The 20485-nt window shown below is 41.7% G+C and overlaps 2 protein-coding genes across 3 annotated transcripts in view; both read right to left on the bottom strand.

Moving 5' to 3' along the window:
* Nucleotides 1–3095: 3095 nt before the first annotated feature.
* Nucleotides 3096–4437, bottom strand: LOC105286636. Its single transcript, XM_011352107.2, has 3 exons — nucleotides 4254–4437; nucleotides 4034–4168; nucleotides 3096–3898 (listed from the first exon to the last, which is right to left on the bottom strand). Exons 1-3 carry the CDS (start codon nucleotides 4306–4308, stop codon nucleotides 3618–3620), a joined length of 471 nt encoding a protein of 156 aa, XP_011350409.1. The 5' UTR covers nucleotides 4309–4437; the 3' UTR covers nucleotides 3096–3617.
* A 665-nt stretch (nucleotides 4438–5102) lies between these two features.
* The window catches only part of LOC105287290 (uncharacterized protein DDB_G0283697), a 93670-nt gene continuing 78287 nt past the window's right edge, over nucleotides 5103–20485 (bottom strand). Inside the window, exons 4-6 of one of the 2 annotated variants that reach the window (XM_011353095.2) lie at nucleotides 10194–10381; nucleotides 9685–9816; nucleotides 5103–7869 (exon numbers count right to left, since the gene is read on the bottom strand). In XM_011353095.2, coding sequence (XP_011351397.1) covers nucleotides 7731–7869; nucleotides 9685–9816; nucleotides 10194–10381 — 459 coding nt within the window. In that variant the 3' untranslated portion in view covers nucleotides 5103–7730. Of the gene's footprint in view, nucleotides 7870–9684; nucleotides 9881–10193; nucleotides 10382–20485 lie in introns of those variants that run through there. The other variant, XM_020031055.2, reaches the window with a different exon arrangement.

The raw sequence follows: 20485 nt of genomic DNA, 5'->3' as shown, positions 1-20485 counted from the left end.
AGAACAAATAATAAGAAATATAATTGAAAAATAAGTAGAAAAGTAATTTGCGCATTGTCTTTTTGTAAAATTGTGATTTTGTATAATTGTGACATATAATTGTGAGATAATATTTCATACATCGGGCGTGCGCGTATGTGCGGGCGTATGTGCGGGCGTGCGGGCGGACGTGCGGGCGGACGTGCGGGCGGGCGTGCGCGTATGGGCGGATGTATGTGCGAGCGTACGGGTGTATGTACGGGCGTGCGGGCGGGCATGCGGGCGAATGACTTTGTCAGAGGCGCAGCTGCTGCGGCGCATGACTTTGCCAGACACGCGCGCAGCACTTTGCCAGACGCGCGGCGCATCACTTTGCCAGCTAACTGACTCTCTAACCCTCCGTTCGCGAGATATCGACCATGATGTAAAAACTAGTTTTTCGCTATTATCTCCGGAACAGTGCGTGTGACTGAAAGTTTGATAAGGGCGTTGGAAAGGGCTCGAAAATCCCCGTCGAATGCCGTTTGGAAGAACTCTCTAACCCACTCAGTTCGTGAGATATCGGGCTTTTTGTGAAAAAATAGTTTTTCGCTCTGCTATTGAAAATACTGTAAACTCAGAAATGAAAAAGTTCTAGCCATTAGAAATTTTGTTCTTCTCCGAGAAGTTCTGAGTTGTTGATATCATTCTTTGTTATATTGCCTAGAGTTCTCTGCAATTGAAAATACCGTAAACTCAGAAATGAAAAAGTTCTCGAGTTCCAAATTTTTTTCTTCTGAGAGGAGTTCTGAGTTGATGATATCATTATTTTTTATATTGCCTAGAGTTCTCTGCTATTGAAAATACCGTAAACTTAGAAATGAAAAAGATCTATCCGTTAGAAATTTTTTCTTTTTCCGAGCAGTTCTGGCATGATAATATTATTAATTGGCATATTGCCCAGAGTTCACGATTATTGAAAATCCTTTAAATAGACAAATAAAAAAGTTCTAGCCCTTAAAAATTGTTTCCTTTTCCGAGAAGTTCCGGGATATTTATATTGTTCTTTGACATATTCCCAAGATTTCTCGGCTATTGAAAATCCTTCAGACCAATAAATGAAAAAGTTCTAGCCTTGGAAATTTGTTCTTCTTCCGGGGAATTCTGGGATATCTAAATTGTTATTTGGCATATTGCCTAGAGTCCTTGACTATTGAAAATCCTTTAAACACGCAAATGAAAAAGTTCCAGCCCTTAGAAAGTTTTTCTTTTCCGAGAAGTTCTGAGTTGATGATATCATTATTTTTTATATTGCCTAGAGTTCTCTGCTATTGAAAATACCGTACACTCAGAAATGAAAAAGTTTTAGCCGTTAGAAATTTTTTAGATAGATTATTGCTTAGGACCGTATCGGTTTACCTGGTTACGACCAGGGCCAGTCTGCCCTGCCAAGCAAGGGTAGGGGAAAAAATTTTAAATTATATACAATCAAATTAACTCAAATTCAGTAAAATCGAATTCAGTACAACCAACTTCAATAAAATCAAATTATATAGAATCAAATTCAATTAAATCAAATTAAATACAATAAAATTAATTACAATTGAATAAAATGAAATCAAAGAAAAGCAAATGGAATAAAATCATTGAAAATGCAATAAGGTAAAAGAAAATGCATTGAAATAAAAGAAAATGCAATAAAATCAATGAAAATGCAGTAAAATCGAAGAAATTGCAGGGAAATCATAGAAAATGCAGGAAAATCCCTGAAAATGTAGGAACATCACGGAAATTGCAGTAAAAGCGAAGAAACTGCAGGAAAATCAACGAAAGTGGAGGAAAGTCAACAAAAATGCAGGAACATCCCTGAGAATGTAGGAAGATGACAGAAAATGCTGTAAAACCACTGAAAAATTCAGTAAAAAAAGAAAAATGAAAGAAAATGCAGGAAAATTCCTGAAAATGACGGAAAATGCAGTAAAAAAGCAAAGAAAATGTTGTAAAATGACTTAAAATACAGTAAAATCAAAGACAATGAATGAAAATCACTGAAAATGCAAGAAAATAACTGAAAATGCAGGAAAATCATTAAAAATGGAAAAAAACTTAAAGAAAATGCAGGATAATATTTGAAAAAGCAGTAAAAGAGAAGAAAATGCAGTAAAATCAAGAAAAAGCAAGAAAATGAAATAAAAGAAAAGAAAATGAAATTGTAAAATAAAAAAAATGAAATAAAATCATAGAAAATGAAATTCAATCAAAGGAAATGAAATAAAATCAAAGAAAATAACATTAAATTAAATCAAATTAAAAAAAACCAAATGGCCTTTCTTGTTTCTTGCAAAATCAGTTTAAAAATAGCGAGAAACACCCAGCATGCAACGATGGAGGAGGAATCTGTAAGATTCAATGGTTGTTCCTAGCTTAAATGTCGTCCTCTACCATTTTCCTGGTTAGGACCAGTAGCGACCTGCCTGAATGAGCAAAAAGGAAAAAAACGAGAGCACCTTTACCTTTCGTAAGTATAAGAGACACCCTCCCGATCGTTGACCTTTTGAGGGGCAAGCACTGGTCAGCTCGACTCGCGTAACTCATGAGAGGATTCTGTACGTCTTCCTTATGTTCCTCATCATGGGACACAGTAATATGGACGTAATGAAATAAATAAACTCTTTATGCATTGACCGAGGAAAAGGAAAGGGAAGAAAAGAAAACTAGGAAGGAACGAGGACTATACGCTCGGTTTAATAAAACTTATTCCCACTCGAGCTCCAAAGAATAATATATATATATATATATATATATATATATATATATATATCACGGAAGCAGCATGTGATTGAGCGTTGTGGTGGTTAGATAATTTTCAATTTCAATTTCCATATCCTTTTTTGTTTTTGCGACGTCTTCCCTTCAATCAAACTTTTTAATACTTTAAGGAAACTATTTAATTATTTATTGTATACATACATAGAAATGTTCTTATGAAAAAATAAAATATCGCATACAAAAGAAAAATAAGTTTTAGAAAATGTAAAATGTCATTAACGATATAAAGTTAATAGATAACGATATAAGACAAGAATTTGTCGCGTTACACATTATACCATCTTCTCTCTTAATCTTTTCTATACTAATGGACGGCTGTGCGATAGATATATAATGACTCTTAATTTACTCCTAATGTATAAATGTATAAATATAAATGTATAAACTGTTGTACGTACCGACAATTCCAACGTAAATTTTGTGAAATTGTCGCTATTTATATTAGTTGCACTTGCGTTGCTCTAAATCTCGAATGCTCGAGATAGCGTTCAGACGATTTCATTCAAACTAATAAAAAGTAAATTTACCTTACGCAAATAAATTACGTATTCGAATTGTCTTAGTTTTGCATATATGTGCAAAGAAAATGCATGCTTTAATTATATAATACTTGAATACAAGATGTGTTGTAGCTTTTCATGTGTAATATATCAGCGAGATGCTACTGTTACACTCGCTTAAAGCTGATTTTACGATTTTCCATTGTTGCGACAATTTTGAGTCGAAAATTCAAGACCAAGGTGCTGTTCGAGTAAAGAGCGCAAGGTTTCCAAGAGATTGGTCGATCTAATTGAGATTCTGTTTCTTCGAAATTGAAGAATTGGAAGCCATTAACATGTTAGATACCGTATGACGATTCCTAATGTTATCAGTGCTGTTGAAACTGGAACGTTCTCTGCACTGTTACATCTGTGATCAAAGTAACAGAAACACCAGGTAACCTCGTCGTAGTAATCACGATGAATGTCCAATTGATGAATGCTATTATTGACGTAATGTCCCAGTTGCACATCTTTGGCAGCGGGTCTGCAACCCTCGTAGTGATCCGCAGGAATGTCCGTTCTAAAGCTACGTACCGAGCTTAAACACTCGCGTGTGATAATCGTTTCAGCTAAAACAATTTTACAAATATGTGTTATTTGTTATTCTTCGATCGTGTTGTCGTGTTACGTTTATCGTTTCGAGATGATTGACAACGAAATATTGTAAAAGTGTCGCTTAAAAACGAGTAAGGTTCATTAACCACCTCCTTTCCTTTCGATAATCTTCACGCATTTATCATCGTATTCTGGACAGGTTTCCCCCCAATACCAGAGCCAATTTAAAGGCGTCCCGCATCCTGGATGGTTACTGTTACATCTGTAACAGTATAAGCTGTCGCCTGCAACGGTGAAAGTACGTTATTTCACGGTGTAGCTAACCTCTTTGAGCCACGCCCTTCTTCACTGTCGAATGAAATGATTTACCTCGACTTGCCAAAACAATTAAAATAAATATCGTTAAAAGATTCTTCTTCGCCATTCGTACCAGCGTAATATACGTAATTTCACACAATACTTTTATAACCGAGAACAGAATCTTACGCAAAAGTAAACACGCCTCTTGCGCGGTACTGTGTGCGTTGTTGTATGTACTGTACACCGTAGAGTGTCATGTTGGGAGACCAAACGCGTGCATCGTACCGTGAGGTGGTACCATCTGTCGGAATCTGTTGGCACTGTGTCAACTACTTTCTCCCTCTGGTAAATGAAGTTGCATTTCTGCGTTATCTCTCGTTGGTTAGTTACGTAAAATTCCGTTACTAGATTTTACTAACATCTAGTTCTATTTGGCTTGGTAAAGCTGATTGTCTCTTATTAGCTGTTCGCACTGTTTAATGAGTTGGACCAATCGGCGGAAAGCGCGTCTGCCAGTTTGATGCGAATAAAGTTGAATCGCCAAAAGCGGCTATTTTATTAGCGTCATTAGTGAATATATCTCAAAAACTTGTAAATAATTAAAATTATGCTTGATAGCGAAATCAGTAGATTTTTGACATCGAAGCAGATGTCCGGTTGCGGACAAAATATGGAATCACCAATGAAAAACGGCTACAGCAGCAGCGTCGTCGACTCATGGGCGACAATTTCTGTAGGAATTGATGTTCCAAATGCTTCAAAACATGTTTCCTCTTCCTATTTGAAAGAAGAATGGAAGGTGTTTTGTAGCGGTTCCCCAGTTGTGATCATATCTTTCGCCCATTGGGCGTTAAGGCGAAAACGATCACCGAATATTCCGGGTATCTGGGCAGGTGTAATGAGATGTAATCAGCGTAATATAGAGAACTTCTCGTTTTATTAAAACGATAGTAATGAGTTTCCTTGTACAACTTGAGTTGTTTTAATTTCAGCCTGCTACTGTCGCTACCTACGTTTACGTGATCTATGCGTCACCTTACAATCGCTCGTTCTATAATCGTATGTATTCGGTGAATACATTTTATCCGCACTATCTTGATTTTCATTTATCTAACACTTGAATTCGCCATGTTGATTAACCGAGAAACGAGATGAAAATATGGATCGCATGTATATACATGAATGAATTCGGAGTCTGTATTATAACAGATTTCCACCAGCTATCTACGACATATGCTCGATGATGATGAGCTTGTTCTGATCTCGTTGCATAAGCAAAGGTGCACCGCACGATGGGATATACATTAATGCTGTCCAGTGCGCATGTATTCGGCGGACAAATTTCTCTGTAATGTTCAAGAATCATATTTTCTGTTTCATATGTATATGTATATGTATTGATTAAACGATTTCGATGTCACGTATTCGTTAAAAACAAATTGAGGTGTGTACCACGACTATTTTTTAAATAAATAATAATATAATTAGTTAAATATATTATATAAGTAATATCATATATTACATAATATCGAATATTGATAAAAAAAATATTCTTAAACCACTAGACATCATTAATGAACTCGAGCGGATAACAGCTCGAGCTACGGAAGGGAGGAATTCACTCGCTCGAGCGGCCGAGAACAGTACTGCACCTCGACCTTGTGATAGTCAAATTGTTCGCTGTGCATATATGTACCTATATATTTATGAATATGTATACATAAAGCGTATAAAAGCATAAAAAAAAGAAATGCTCAAGACACTCCTGTCATCTCGATCTTGATTTTGCGCTGACAAACGATAAGCCCATCGAGACGGACAAATATACACACATTTATCGTATTCTCTTCAGCGATTCAAATAGTTTCTCGAATCACAAAAATCCAAGTCGTTCTTCGTTCGAGAAATAAGAAACACTCGTTATGCCCTCGTCCCCGAATGCACGTTTTTCTCCTTCTCGCGAGATACGGAGGACTTTAGTCTAAAATAGATTCGATTCGTACACAATCACGCATGTGTAAATCATGAGGAATTAAATTGGAAAAGAAACGAAAAAAATAATATCTTTTCGTGTAAAGTTGGAAATGAAAAAAATGAGGAATAGAATTATATAATTAATATATTTCATAATCTCTGTCAGATTATTATAGCGGTTATTATAGATAATCACGTGGAATAGAAGCGGCGGTATTTTAACAATACAACGGTTGTGAGTCTTTCGCAGACAATCGCGTATCTTCAAGCATGCATTTACAACTTAACGCACACAATTGATCTACCTCCAAGTTCTTTGTGCTTTTTGCTGTTTTATTAATAACATAGAAAATACAAAGTTACAAACACGCAGCTACGCCGTTCGCAAACGTCGAAGGCCTTTCCTCGCGTTACATCACTCGCGTGTAGCGGTGCGAGAAGAAAGCTGTATTATATGTGTGTGTGTGTGTGTGTCCGCAGATTAAATATTAAGTTAACGAACGTGGCGTATATTAATGCTCGATTAAATACAATAAAGGTATTCTATCGTATAATAACATACAAAATGTGGATACATTAATGATCTGTTTCGATTCTGCGCGATCGCTCTCGTGCCAATATTCGTACCTTTCTTACTTAAAGAAAAACAAAAAAACGGAATTATCATTAGTTCAGTAAATACATCTTCAAATGCCAAACTATGTATGTGTATTAAAAGAGCGAAAATCCAGAGTGCGCTTAATAAAAATTTTAATCACCCTCGCGATTAAAGATAATAGATTCAACGAATGAGATTCCTCTCACGCAGAAAGGAAACAGGATCTCAGACTAGGTTCGCGTCCGAGGTCTTCTCAGCGTAAACTATGATAATCGAGGCATCGCTTAACGCATAAAATTACCATTAACTTGAAAAGGCGTGCCGTATTCAGATCTCGTCTCAGATCTGCATGATTTCGGCGGCTCGCCGTGTAGGAGTTCCTCTCAACTTTTTCCGCCAACAGGATTTCTGCCGCCCTCGTTAATTATTTCCCTCCGAAAATAGTTCGTCGTTTTTGAAACAGTTATCGAGTAATGAAAATTATGTAGAACGCTGCGTTTTCTCTATTTCGAGGAGTCCTGCAACTTACTTTAACAAATTAAATTATTCATCATCGGTGAATTACCGCAACGCAACGTAGACGCTACGAAATTATTCCCTCATCATTATTTAATCATCAAAACTACTAGTTTACTCTGTCCTCGCGCCGATTGCCGGTTTCGATGATCGTTATCACTTCGTATCCTCATTGCTCGCACAAAAGAAAAGAATGAAGCGACGACGATACGCGCGTGCGGCCTAAAGTATAGTGCAACATACATCTGTACATAAAAATAACGCGAAGGATGGGGAATATACATTATACATTATGTAATAAGTCTCTCTCTCACGGAAGGCACTTGAACGAAAAGAAAATGGCACCATATCGGTTGCGCGCGCGCTTTTCGCCGCACTGTCCCCCCCCCCGTCTTCATTGGCACGAAGATCGCATTACACGCGCGATCGTTATTCCCGGTCTGTCCATTGCGTTTCCTCTAGCTTCTAAAACGGTGATTTGTCCGGTAATCCGCTATCGCGTCGAAGGTATCCCTCTTGCGCGGACACCTGCCTTGCCACTTTATGTACTCGCCAAACTCGCAGTTGGGCGCAGCGCATTCGTTGTTCTGGATACACCTGCAATCAAGAAATTACAATAATATTAGGAGTGTGATTTAGTTTTGAGGGTTTTGCAACAGATAGCTGTAGTGTCAGTTTGTTCCAATAGCTGTTTCCGATAACTGTTGTTTCTTACAGTGTTGACATTATCCATGACATTTAGTAGCATTATAGCAATAGATGCAATAACAGTCGTGTTTATATCACCGTAAAAATGCAACTTCCGAAAGCTCTTTAGCATTTTCGACATGCGTTGCTTTTGTTTTTTAATCAAAACAAAACTGCGGCCGAGGGTTATAGAAGTCTTGTGAAAACTTATGGTGATTCTGCCCCATCAATTAAGACGTGTGAATACTGGTTTAGACGCTTGAAAAGTGGTGATACTGATGTGAAGGCCAAAGAACGCTCGGGACAACCAAGAAAGAATGCAGATTTGCAAGCATTATTGCATGAAAATCCAACAGAATCCACTTCAGAACTTGCCAGAGCATTAAATGTTGATCGTACAACAGTTACCAAACATTTACATGAAATGGGAAAAATTCAGAAAGAAGGGAAATGGGTTCGACATGAATTATCGGAAAGTGCCATTTGAACATTTGCATTTCGTTGATCGCCAGGCAAAAAAAGAAGAGTCTTTTGTCTCGGATTGTTACTGGGGATGAAAAGTGCATCTATTTTGATAATCCGAAAGGCAGAAAATCATGGGTGGATCCAGGCGAACCATCAACATCCACTCCGAGACGCAATATTCACGGTTGAAAAGTAATGCTCTGTATTTGGTGGGATAGTGTACTATGAGCTGTTAAATCCGCATGAGACTGTCACGGCTGATCGTTATCGACACCAATTGTACAAGTTGAAGCAAGCATTGGACCAAAAACGACCAGCAATTGCGAGTAAAGGACGGAAAGTGATTCTTCTTCGTGACAACGCTCGACCTGACGTTGCGTTATCAGTGAAACAAATACTATTGGAGCTTGAATGGCAAGTCTTACCGCACCCCGCGTATTCTCCGGACATTGCTCCATGCGATTATTATTTGTTCCGGTCGATGCAACACGCTTTTGAGGATACACACTTTCATAATTTCGAAGAAGTTCGAAAATTCGTCGACGAATAGATCAACTGAAAAGAAGAGTGATTTTCTCGTGGTGGAATCCATCTCTTGCCAGAAAGATGGGAAAAAGTTATAGAAAACGAAGGAAAATATTTTGATTAAGGTATTCATTCATTATCATATTTAAATACATACGTTTTTGAGCAAAAAAACCCTCAAAACTAAATCACACCCCTAATATATGAATAATAGGTATATGAATAAATCAAATTTAACTAATCGCAATTTTTCTTTAAACGCTTTTATAGTCATTGTATATGTCATTGTATTGTGTATTGTATAAATATTTATCATGAATGAAACCTTTAAAATGTCGCATGATTGAAATTTTCTTGCTCGCACGATTTAATTTTTTAATCATGTTAATTTTTCAACTTGCTAAAGAAGCGGGCAATTAGCCTTTATCGGGACAAAATATCTCCTTCGGGATAAGGGAATAACTAGAGCCAATGTGTATTCATCACGTTTGCATCGGTGAATGTTTAACGGAGCACGGAGTCGAGTTGGATTTCAAAGGCGTCGCGCAAAATGCGCTTACGCGGTGAAATTTTACGATGCGGCGTACGAGCGTGGCTCGCTATTTTGTCTTGTAAATGCCGATGATTAGTATGTAGGTGCTTTTATCGTCGCATTGTTACGGCTGTAAGTGCTGCACCGGTGTCGTGAAGTGTGTCGCGAAAATGCACTCACAATGAGCGTACGAGCATACTCACATCCTATCCGCGAGGGAGAAGTACACTTTTCCGCGTCTGGTTTTTATACAGTCCTCGTTGTTCTCGTGGCAGTTGCACTGGCAGACGCCGTTCAGCGTCATCCTCGGCATGAAATACGACGGACATCGACAGCTGCAACAGTTTTCGTTCATTCCATTACGACAAGTAAGAAGCACATCTCTGTGGTTGGATCGTTCTCCAGCGTGAAAAATTGAAAAAACATTGTAGATAAATAAGTTGATATATAAATCTACTGGAAAGACATTGTCTTTCTACAAAGGATTGTTGCAACAATAACGCGACACGAGCACAAACAAATGCGCTATATTTCTTATACGGTATTTATCGTATTATATGAGTATATTAATGAACAGTACTTTGACATTGTTCCGTCCCGTTTGAGAAATTGAAACAATTGCGTGTAAATTGAGAGAAATCTGCCGGAAAAACATTGTCCTCCTACGAACGATATGGATGGCTGTCGAAAGGGTGCACTTTGTCCAACTCACGATTTTCTCAGGGGCGGTTTCTTCATGTTCTGCGGGGGCGACGAGGACTGATAGTGCCGATAGAGTCTCTGGTCCGGCAGCTTCTCGTTCGGATTCGTCTCGTATTCGGACCTCTCCCTGCATTCGCATTCCGTGTGATTGTAGAACGATAGCTTCTCCACTACGGTGGTACCGCCCACGTTCGTGGTCTGCAATGAAATCAGAAATCAACGTTACTACGGGGACGTTCAAACGCCGACGCCGCGCGATACGCATAATCAACGTCGTAAAAGGTGCATTATGTCCATAGGCTCCATGCGCGCCTGCGAGGCCCGTGGCCGTTGAGCCTGAATGCATCCTTTTATCCGGCCGTTTATTTGTCCACGCGATATTTATTTACTGCGGTAATGCGGAAGCGCGTTACGCGGTAGTTTCGCGAGTAACGATCAGGCAAAAGTTAACCGTGCCGCGTACGCGTAACTTTGTAAATAATATTACGTGTCATGGGACGAACCATTCAACTTTATCCCTTATTTACAGCCGTGCGAGCTGCATCCCGGAACTATCGCCTCTTCTGTCGCGTTCTGTCCTCTTTTCCCGTCTCGATTCGAGATCTTTCCCGTCCTGAAAAGAAATTCCTCGGCGACAGAGTTGTGTAACGACTTGACGGCTGTATGAATAACTACTGTCTCATTATTGACAGACGTCGATTAGCTGGATTGATATCGCCGACATGCGAACGCGAAAGTGAACCTTTGGACGTAACAGTCACGGCACAGTCGATCATAGTGGCGACGACGCTTTAACGAGAACACTGCATAACATTATAGCGCTCGTAGAATAAAAAAAAACTGGACGATCGGCTCGTATCCGACCCAGTTTCTAATTGGGTTCAATTAACCTGACTCACTTTGTGCCTCACCGTGCAACGAAACTAGGCATCATTCACCGACTGACACGCCGAGCTATTCGTATATCGTCGAGCCGCATTTAGCCCGCCTTTAATCAGCTCTAATTGCCCTGAGTTACTCGCTCGTGTTGCTACCGATTTCCGATAGAGCTCGTTGATCACTATGACTCGCGATCAATATCGCCAACACGCTTAGCAGGCGATCCTAGCACGTGCGACGTTCTCATTAACACTACCGCGTGTACCATTTTCCATGTACACTGAAACTCATTTTCAGACCAAATGATATTTTTATCATTGGTAGATAAAGTGCAAGTAAATCATTGTTGATATCACTATTACATGCTCTATGATAATGTTTGTTGTATGATATGTTTCACTATTTATTCTACTAAAAAACTAAATTTCCAGCTCACAAAAAGCGAAAAAATAGATCATTTTTACATATTTATCAAACTTTGCAACATGTACCGTGTTTGGTACACCTGAAAATGACACTACTAAATGACTATCTACTCAAAAACGACTTGGCAGGAAACGTGTTAAGAAGCGATTCTGAATTCGTCGAGAATTATTTCCGTCCTAAATCTCATTCGTTTCGATCCAACATTCCACCGGATGCCTCATATTAAATTGATCCCGTTTTCTCCTCTCCCTCACCTCCCCCATGGACGCCCATTACCGCGTTTTACTACTCGCGTCTACTCTACTGCGCGGAGGCAGACGAGACGGGCAATCGACTTCTTGGACTGCTCGTTAAAATGTGACGCGAACTCGATCGCGCGAGGAATAAGAATCCCGCGGTTAATTGAAAGTTCAATAAAAGAATCACCTGCGAGAGAAACTCCGGGACGCGCGTTGCATCGCAAGCGACCGCGTCTTTCCCGTAATTACGCAGCGTTCTTGTGATCGGCTACGGGTTGATGTGTGCATTGTGCGTGATGGAAAGCTCGGTCTACGCGACAACAACCCGCGGGTCACTCGCAGTGCGTCAAAAATTCACGGCATACATCATACGTGTTTCAAAATCAACGCGCGCGCGCGCGCGCGCGCGCGCGCGCGTTCTCTTCGTCTTCGTGGTGCCAAAGCGACCACGAGTAGGAATGCGGTAACATAAGAGTATATTAAAAGTTTAGTTTCTTACATAGATACGCGCTGCATATTACGCGCGATGTGCGCGGAATTGTATGCGAGTCCTGTCGTGAATATTGGTTGGAACGAAAATCACGGAATTGCAGCGCGGAGAAAGTATCGATCGATTTCGTTGCCGCAGCAGCATTTCAGACGCTTGCAAATTTCCGATTCGGCAGAGATAACTTTGGCGTGATATTTAACGAATATAATCATTTAATATAATAATCAATTTTATTACGTGAAATCCGTTCGTCGTGCCACTAGCTATTTCTGTTAAAAGTGGGTCGCGATACTCGATCAGCGAGATCGATGACAATGCGCTAGCGGAACGACACGCTACGATTGTACGCTCGGTCGACGGTGTCGGCACCGTTAAAATTTTATTTATGGGATTCCGCGGCGAGGCGCGGTAATCACGTCGCGACGTGGCCATTCCACTCAATTAATCCCCTTTCGCCGCATGGGGTGACGCGAAGGTACGAAGGTTGCGACAGTCATTTCTCGCGGTGTCATTAGGATCGCCAAGGGCAGGATTACGAGAGCTGCTCTTTGCATTGAAAGTGACAAAGAACCCTGCTATATAATTCTCGTCTTGATAATCTTTTCCACCGCGAAAAGTTCCCTCGCGAATAAGCGACGAAATTATATTAACAATTCGATGTAGGATCGGCGGTTTTCCTACTTGAGGGCGGCCTATGTGCAAAAGTCGTAAAATCGTGCAAAACGGGAATACGAATCATGCGGTGCACGACAAATTGCATCGAGGAATCGCGTGGGATCATCTTTCTTTTTTTCCCTTGATAAAGTGGACGGAATCTCGCTGGCCCTTTGTAATACGAGCTGCATCCGCGGGGCGTTCTTCCTCCGACGAGCTCTGTCAGGTCAGTACACAGGGATTGAGATTCGCGATCCGTCTCTGACGAATGGCCTGGCCGAGAGATCGTGGTCATAAATTTCATGCCTCAGTGCCGTATGTAGGACGTCCCGCGGTGAGCACGCTCGCTCCTTCGAAATTGCTCGATATTATTCTTACTATTTTCTGCTTCAACCATGACACGCGACAGATGCGAAGATTACTTCACTTGCACTTGTGCCAATCACTACAGATTCGCTCTTCAATTACCGTCTTAGTTGCTTCTATACCGTGTTTTCTCTTGTAATTTTCGTTAGTAGTGTTTTATTCCTATCAACTTATTAAGTTTTTTCCTCCATAAAGGTAACTTCACACATATTCGTGACGTGTCAGTACCGTATCAGTGCCGTGTCGATTCGCATATGTTACTACGCCGGACATGTATAAATACTAGTATAAAAACATGTATGTATAAAACTGAGCGAATACGGCACTGACGCGTCACGGATATGTGTGAAGTTACCTTTATTCTGTAAAGTGCATCGATCAAATGTTTTATTATGATGATCTCGACAGAGTTACAAAGATAATGATATTTCTCGTATTAGAGATATTTCTTGAACGTTCATCATATGAGTTTCGCATGTTGTTGCGAGTGCTCCCATCATGAGAATATAAAGTCAACTCGGACTTGTCGCCGGTGGCGCGATTGTGTGCGCGAGTTTCGCACAGCGCGAACGGTACTCAATCATTTCCCGCTCGTGTTCGTTAAGCCCTACAAATGAGATTGTAGAGTAATTTGCGGCAATGAATCGCGACAGGACCGACGAGAAAAGACACGACACCCCGTGACAACGTTGTGTTTATTATCAATCGTTATCGCAGCTTTGAGTAATACGGTCACTGAAAAAATGTCTCACGCGATCACCGTAATTTTTCGTACATCGCCTTGCACGATCCTAATCGAGCGTAGGAAGTGGGGAACATTACGGGAGAGTCGCGCGATTCCCATAATAGAGGTGGATGATTTGCAGTGAGCGTTTCTTCGAAGGCTTCGTCGTGAGCTGATCCGTGGACCACGGCGAATCGCGGAATTTAATTTCCACGAGGATTATCCCTCTCGCAGGTCCGTAGCAGCTGACCGGTTGCCTCATTAACATTCGCCCGTATCTCGCTCCGGGCGCCCGTTCGTGAATGAAACGTAGGAACCTGGCACGAAATCCCGACGTGCATGTCGGCCTGAGATCGGTGAACCGTATCGGAGGCACGTCTCTCAGACGAATATCCCGTGTTTCCTGCGATTTGTCGGCGTTTACTAGCGCTATCGAGCTATATTGTATCGCGATGATTCTGCGAGCGATGTCGAGCGTTTAGTCTCTCCTCAAATCAGAATGTTTCATTACTTCAGACAGGTAACATCTGTTCTGGAGTTCCATTCCACAGAGAGACTCTGTAATTCGTATGCTCATGTATATCTCATGGATGGTTTTGATAGTAGATAGGAACTGCAAACGAGAATTCCTGTGCTCCTCGCGAGCACACAACTTCTTCGCCGATTTTATCGATTAAAATCCTGCAGACACGCACACGCGTGCCAAGATGCGGGAGGATGGAAGCATAATACAGGTATAATCTTCCGAGACCTTTCCAGACCTCGCTTCACCTCGCTAGGGCGATCGTTCCACGAATCGTCAGCTTCATGAAATGTTAGGAGAACCCGATGAGAGACTAGCCGGATAGTCGCATCGAGAGCAAAATAATTCACGGACGTCACTTGTGTCGCTTTTCACGATCATTTGTTGTTACTTTTCGCACGATCGATCCATCTCTCGATATATTGTTAGCTTGTAGAATCCTGCTGGAGCATACGTTGACATGGGTCCCATTGACATCGTTCGCCTGCTGAAGAATGCTGTCATTGTAATAACAGTATCGTACAGACGTAACAGATCACGTGACCATCCAGTATACGAAGTGATCAGGTGTCTCGAGTGTCGCGAAGGATTGTTGCATCTTGACGAGAGCAGACTAAACATCGTCGACGAACAGAGTGCTCACTTCATTGCGGCTCTTAATACGTTGTAACCGATACTAACTGGGCGTTCATTAAGCTGGCGCAACTACGGCGATACAATCAAATGGAACGCTCATAAATCGGACAAATCGCCAATCACCAGAAACTAAATCCCGCGGGACCAACGGAAATCCTGACAGCACTTGAACGTGTAAATTGGAACGTATCAAAATATACTTGAACATTCTAGGATCAGCGTTTTCTATGATGGAGATTTCTAGAGACTCCGGTTAACATCGCGATCACGGAAACTCTGCGGTGTAATTAACGCGTGTAGGCCACGCAACGACCGGATAAAGAGCCCTCCCGGTCTCTCCGAAACGTAACGACTTCTCGATTAATTGACTCGTTCGAGCACGGTAACCGGCGCGGTCTCCCGCCGCAACAATAATTAATTCCTGGCGTCCGAGAATAATTAAAAAGACGAGTCGCTTCGTCATCGCACCCACACATCGGTCGGCATCGAGCGAAAGCCGCGCGCGAGCACGCGGGATTACAATGCGACGCGACGCGACGCGACGCCCGTGTGCAATTAACATACAATATTCTCGGAGCGAGGGTGGAGAGGGGAACTCTGTTTCTTAGAGAGAGGATCAAGATATTCGGTTCTTAAGGATGGCTCGGGAATATTAATCGGAAATGTTAAGTATCGTTATCACGCGTGGGTTCGTCCGCGAGTCCGCGAGCGGAAACAGTTATAATAAGTTGCGTTATTCTTCCGTTTCTTTTTCTCTCTCGTCCCTCGGTGGATGCTGTAATACATCCGGGGGAAGCGTTCCCCTCCTGGTACGACGTGAAAGCCGACGTTAAACTCCCGTATTAATTTCAGTAATTGCGCATTCGTAACTCATTGACGAAATGCGCAGGTAAATAACAGAATGCAAATCGACCTCGGCGTTTGACTTGTCTGAGATTGTCGTTTCACCAGACAGATGGGAGGTGGTAGATAACGGTGTATCCAATGTCCGTCAATCAGTCTCGATCTCTGATACATGGTATCTTTCTACGAGCGATATCATCTTACGCTGCGGTTCGTATTTATCAGCACTTTCCTGATGTTGCGCTTCTCTTTTGGAGGCTCAAAGCTAGAGACTCACGAATTTATATTCTCGTGCGAACGCGTATCGTCGTCTTTGCGAAACTTCCAAAGCTCTCGGTGTCTCCGACGAATTTCCATTGCTTTGGCACGATTATTGTTGTATCATTTTTTTATTAAATATTTGAGATGTAAAAGACCTCCTAATTTTCCTTTTAATATTATTCTTACTTATCCACTTTCTTGTCGTTTCTTTCGTGTACGTGAGAAAATATCTAACGCGTATCCACGCTTCGCGTGCACCGGATTTTCGCGGCCACGCGCGCGTGCCACGTGTTAAGACTGATCTGCATACGATTATTGGTGGGCGTTCCCAGATCGGCGATCGAGATCTTTATCGCGCTTGTATAACGTAAAGTCCTCCCTTCGACCAGGAGATTATGCGGGAATTGGCTATCGCGGCTATCAGGATCGATTCTAATTGGTATCACGGACAGGAAATTGAGTTTGTCAATCGCTATCGAACATAACTGGCCGGAAGTCCGTTTGCGACTCGTCCCGAGTATCTTTCGATGATGAATCGGTACCAATCGGCTAGTTCAGACGAGCGAAACAAGTTCATTTTGCAAGGCAAACGTCGTAAATTCGATCTCGCGCGAAACGGTTGCGACGCGCCCTCGGACATCTCCATTGGCTTTAATCGCGGGTGCGACGTGGAGTCGTACGAAACTCTGGAAATTTCGGTCATCCCGCGATAAAGTCGCCGATAAATCAAGCTCGCGTCTGGGTCAGCGGCAGCAGCAACAGCAGTCCGCGTTCAACCTGTTCTGAACCAGATTCGGATCATCGCCGGCGGCACCCCGAGGACAGTGGTGGTGGTGGCAGCTAAATGACTCTGTCAATGCGAGCGGGTTGTCCCCTCGCACCGGCTAAATACAGGCTTCCGCCGAGTTCCGCGATTTCTATCCATTTCATGAATGTCACATCGCCCCGTCAGAAAACGCCGACAGGTGTTATTGACCTTACCGACACTCACATTCCGAGCGGTAGCGCGAAGTGGAATCATACGCAATTTTCCTCTCGGGAACATCCGGCCATTAGAATCTACTTTCCATTTTTTTTTGCGCCGGGTAGAGAGTACGCGCGTCGCGGAGAACGTTATCATGCAAACGGTCATTCAGCGGTTTGATTAAATACGCCGGTGTACACGACAATGTTCTTCGGTACGTGAACGTTTTCTGCAAGTGGCATCTCTCGACGAGGTCATCGTCGTTGTCGTCGTTGTCACCGCGTTTGTATCCCGACACCGCTAACACTGCTGGCTGTTCAATGGTGGTAACTTCTTTTCGACGACGACACGCTCGTAGGCGTATGGCACACGCGTGCATCTACGAAATGCAACGACCCCGGCTGTACAAAGTTTCCTGGAATATCGGTTCGCTCCGATGGCGTATGCGCTGTCGATACGTTAAACAGATCTACACGTCTTACACGGTCTTTGAGAAACCCCCTACTTGTAGCATGTAGAAACAAAGAAAAAAGGCGTAAAAATTTATCAAGTTCTTTGAAAAGTACATATTTTCAAGTACCATATCATAGAAAATGAGCAAGAGGGAAGAGCGTTAACAAACAACACTGATGTTGCAGCAAAAAGAACAGCATCTTATTAAACAAATCCCGGGTGGAGTTCCGAAAAGGGTACGGCTCCGATGTCGATCAAACTTTGTAAAAAGCTTTCTCTTAGGTTAAAATGAAAGCATTTAAAAGGAATTTTGGCGACTCCCATAAAGAAGGTCATTTTTTAAGGGAAAATAATAAAAGGTATAATTACTAGAAATCTGAGTATAGTATTCCAGTTTTGATAAAACTTTGTGAAAAGGTTTCTCTCAGGTTAAAATGGAAGTTCTTAAAAAGAATTTTGGCAATTCCCGTAAAAAAGTTATTTTTTACGGGAAAATGATGAAAGGTATAATTATTAGAAACTTGAGTATATTATTGAGTATATTATTCAAATATTGGTGGTGTATTGTGGAGATTTTTAAAGTTTAGTATGGCTATTGTTTACATTCCGTTCACACATTGAAGGACGAATTTGTTTCTATTTCGTAATTATATAGTTTAACGGAGCACCCTCGGACGACCTTGACATATATTATAAAGGTTACCTTCCTGAGTACTGTAAAAAAGATTTTAACCGTCACTCGTTGTTTAACTAGGTTAGATTAGGTTAAAGCAGGGAATACTTTGTACTTATATTAAAACAAACTATTCTAAATATTAACGATTCACTGCTTTAAACGACTTTCCTTCCTTCGTTCATATACCTATTCGTATACATATTCGTTTATGTCTTTGAATGTTCAAAATAACTACTACATTTTCGAAACTTCTTTTGTTAATAACTTTTTAACGAACGACGAGCGACGGGTGAAACCTAGTGCGGGTTATTCGGGAAGGTGACCTTTGTAATGCATGTCAAACTCAAGTCCTTGCTTCACTCAGACAGAATGGCTGAACATATGTGTGAATTTATGTGGCGTCGTCGTGTACATAAACTTAATATAGATCCATTTGAGCAACTTTTGAAAGATATTAAAACTATTTATCCAGGAAGAACCAATTAAAATTTATTATAACATGTATTACTTTTTGTAAAAACATAAAAAAATCAATACAATCAATACATATTCACTTAAATACAAATAGAGATCATTGTTAATTTTCTGAGAATTTATTATTAAAAATGATGACCTTTTTATGACCTTTTTATGAGAGTCGCCAAAAATCCTATTAAAGACTTTCATTTTAACCTGAGAGGAAGCTTTTTGCAAAGTTTCATTAAAATCGGAGCCGTACCCTTTTCGGAACTTTATCCCAAAGTAATCCCGAATTTATGTTCCAAAAGAATTGCACATTAAAGAAAGCATGCACTCCCAAGCAAAGATAGCTCTTATTAATCGTTGCGTGTAGCGTCGTACGAGGTCAAACGGATTTTGATCTCGTACAGAAAATTAGGTGCGAGCAGTAATGGGAGATCGAGCGTTCGCTTAATTAAGCGCATTGATGCGGGCGCGTTAATTCATCTCGCGGACGACCGCGGAATGTCGTAAAACTTCCTCGCGACGACTCGTCCGTTGATCAGGATGCGAGCGGGCGGCAAGAGGAACTTAAGCGCGGGAGCATTTCACCCTTTTTGCTCGAGGTCGGCGTGGAATGCGCGGCCAGACGCGCATGATGCGAAGCGGGCAACCACGCACGTGCAACGCCAGCTGGCCGCGCGATAAAAATTAGTGGCGACCCGCGTGCATCGAGTGTTTTACCCGCTTGAGAGAAGACCGAGTGACTCGGCATGTCGACCCCGATCGACCGAAGAACTCGCGATTTCGAAATCGTTCGGCGTGCCCGAAAAAAAGACATGCAGGAAGAAGCGAATCAATCGCTTTGATGTATATAACACAAGATGAAAATCGTCAGTTAATCTGTAATCTATGTATTTATCAACTATATCACGCTGTATGTACCGGTTACCGGGATAAGTAGTCGAAACGATACGGCATGTCTGGCCTCCGGGCATTTTATCGAACTTGAACTAAAAAAGAAAAGGAAATGTGCGACGCATGGAGAACGAGCTAACGGATATCCCCGGGGAATGACAAAAGTGTCGCAATTGTGCTGTTACATCGATTCCGCTCGATCGGCCGTCTTGTCTCCGAAATCGATAATGTCCCGGCGCGAAGGGCACGAATTTAAAAGTCAACCGACGTGTCGGTGGTGGAACTACTTGCGTTCGACCGCCGATGATATTCACGAAGATCGAAAGTGCAGAGAGAAGCAATGGGAGAAAAGAGATGAAGAACTCTGGCATCCGATCGATGATTCCGTCCTCTTAGCGAATGGACGGAATGATCGGAGTTGCGCGCGTGTAGTATGGTCGGCGGCTGTCCAGCCGAGAGTCAACGAGATGTGAGATTAAAATGGAGGAAGGAAGCCGCGCCGCGGCATAACTTATACAATTGGTAGCCTCATCGTGATTTATGGGTGATTTAGCGTGTTCCATTAGAGGTACCTACGATGCCTCAGTTGTCATACAAATATCGCGCGGAATTGCTTTCTGATGTTGGAACGACGGGATTTCTTCCGCGTGAGTCTCTCATCTGTGAGTCAAATCGGCCGGGAAATTAAGTGCCGATGTAAATTTCGGTTGACGCGGTGCACACACAACAAAGTAAGCGGTATCGCGTCATTTAGGCTCGTACGTGCCGTGGTTTGAAGCTTCTTTACACGTCAAAGTGGCGGATTTGACGTG

This window comes from Ooceraea biroi, chromosome 3 (assembly GCF_003672135.1).
Source record: "Ooceraea biroi isolate clonal line C1 chromosome 3, Obir_v5.4, whole genome shotgun sequence".
Lineage (NCBI taxonomy): Eukaryota > Metazoa > Arthropoda > Insecta > Hymenoptera > Formicidae > Ooceraea > Ooceraea biroi.
Note: the sequence above shows the minus strand (reverse complement) of the source record. Positions and strands in the feature narration are given on the sequence as shown.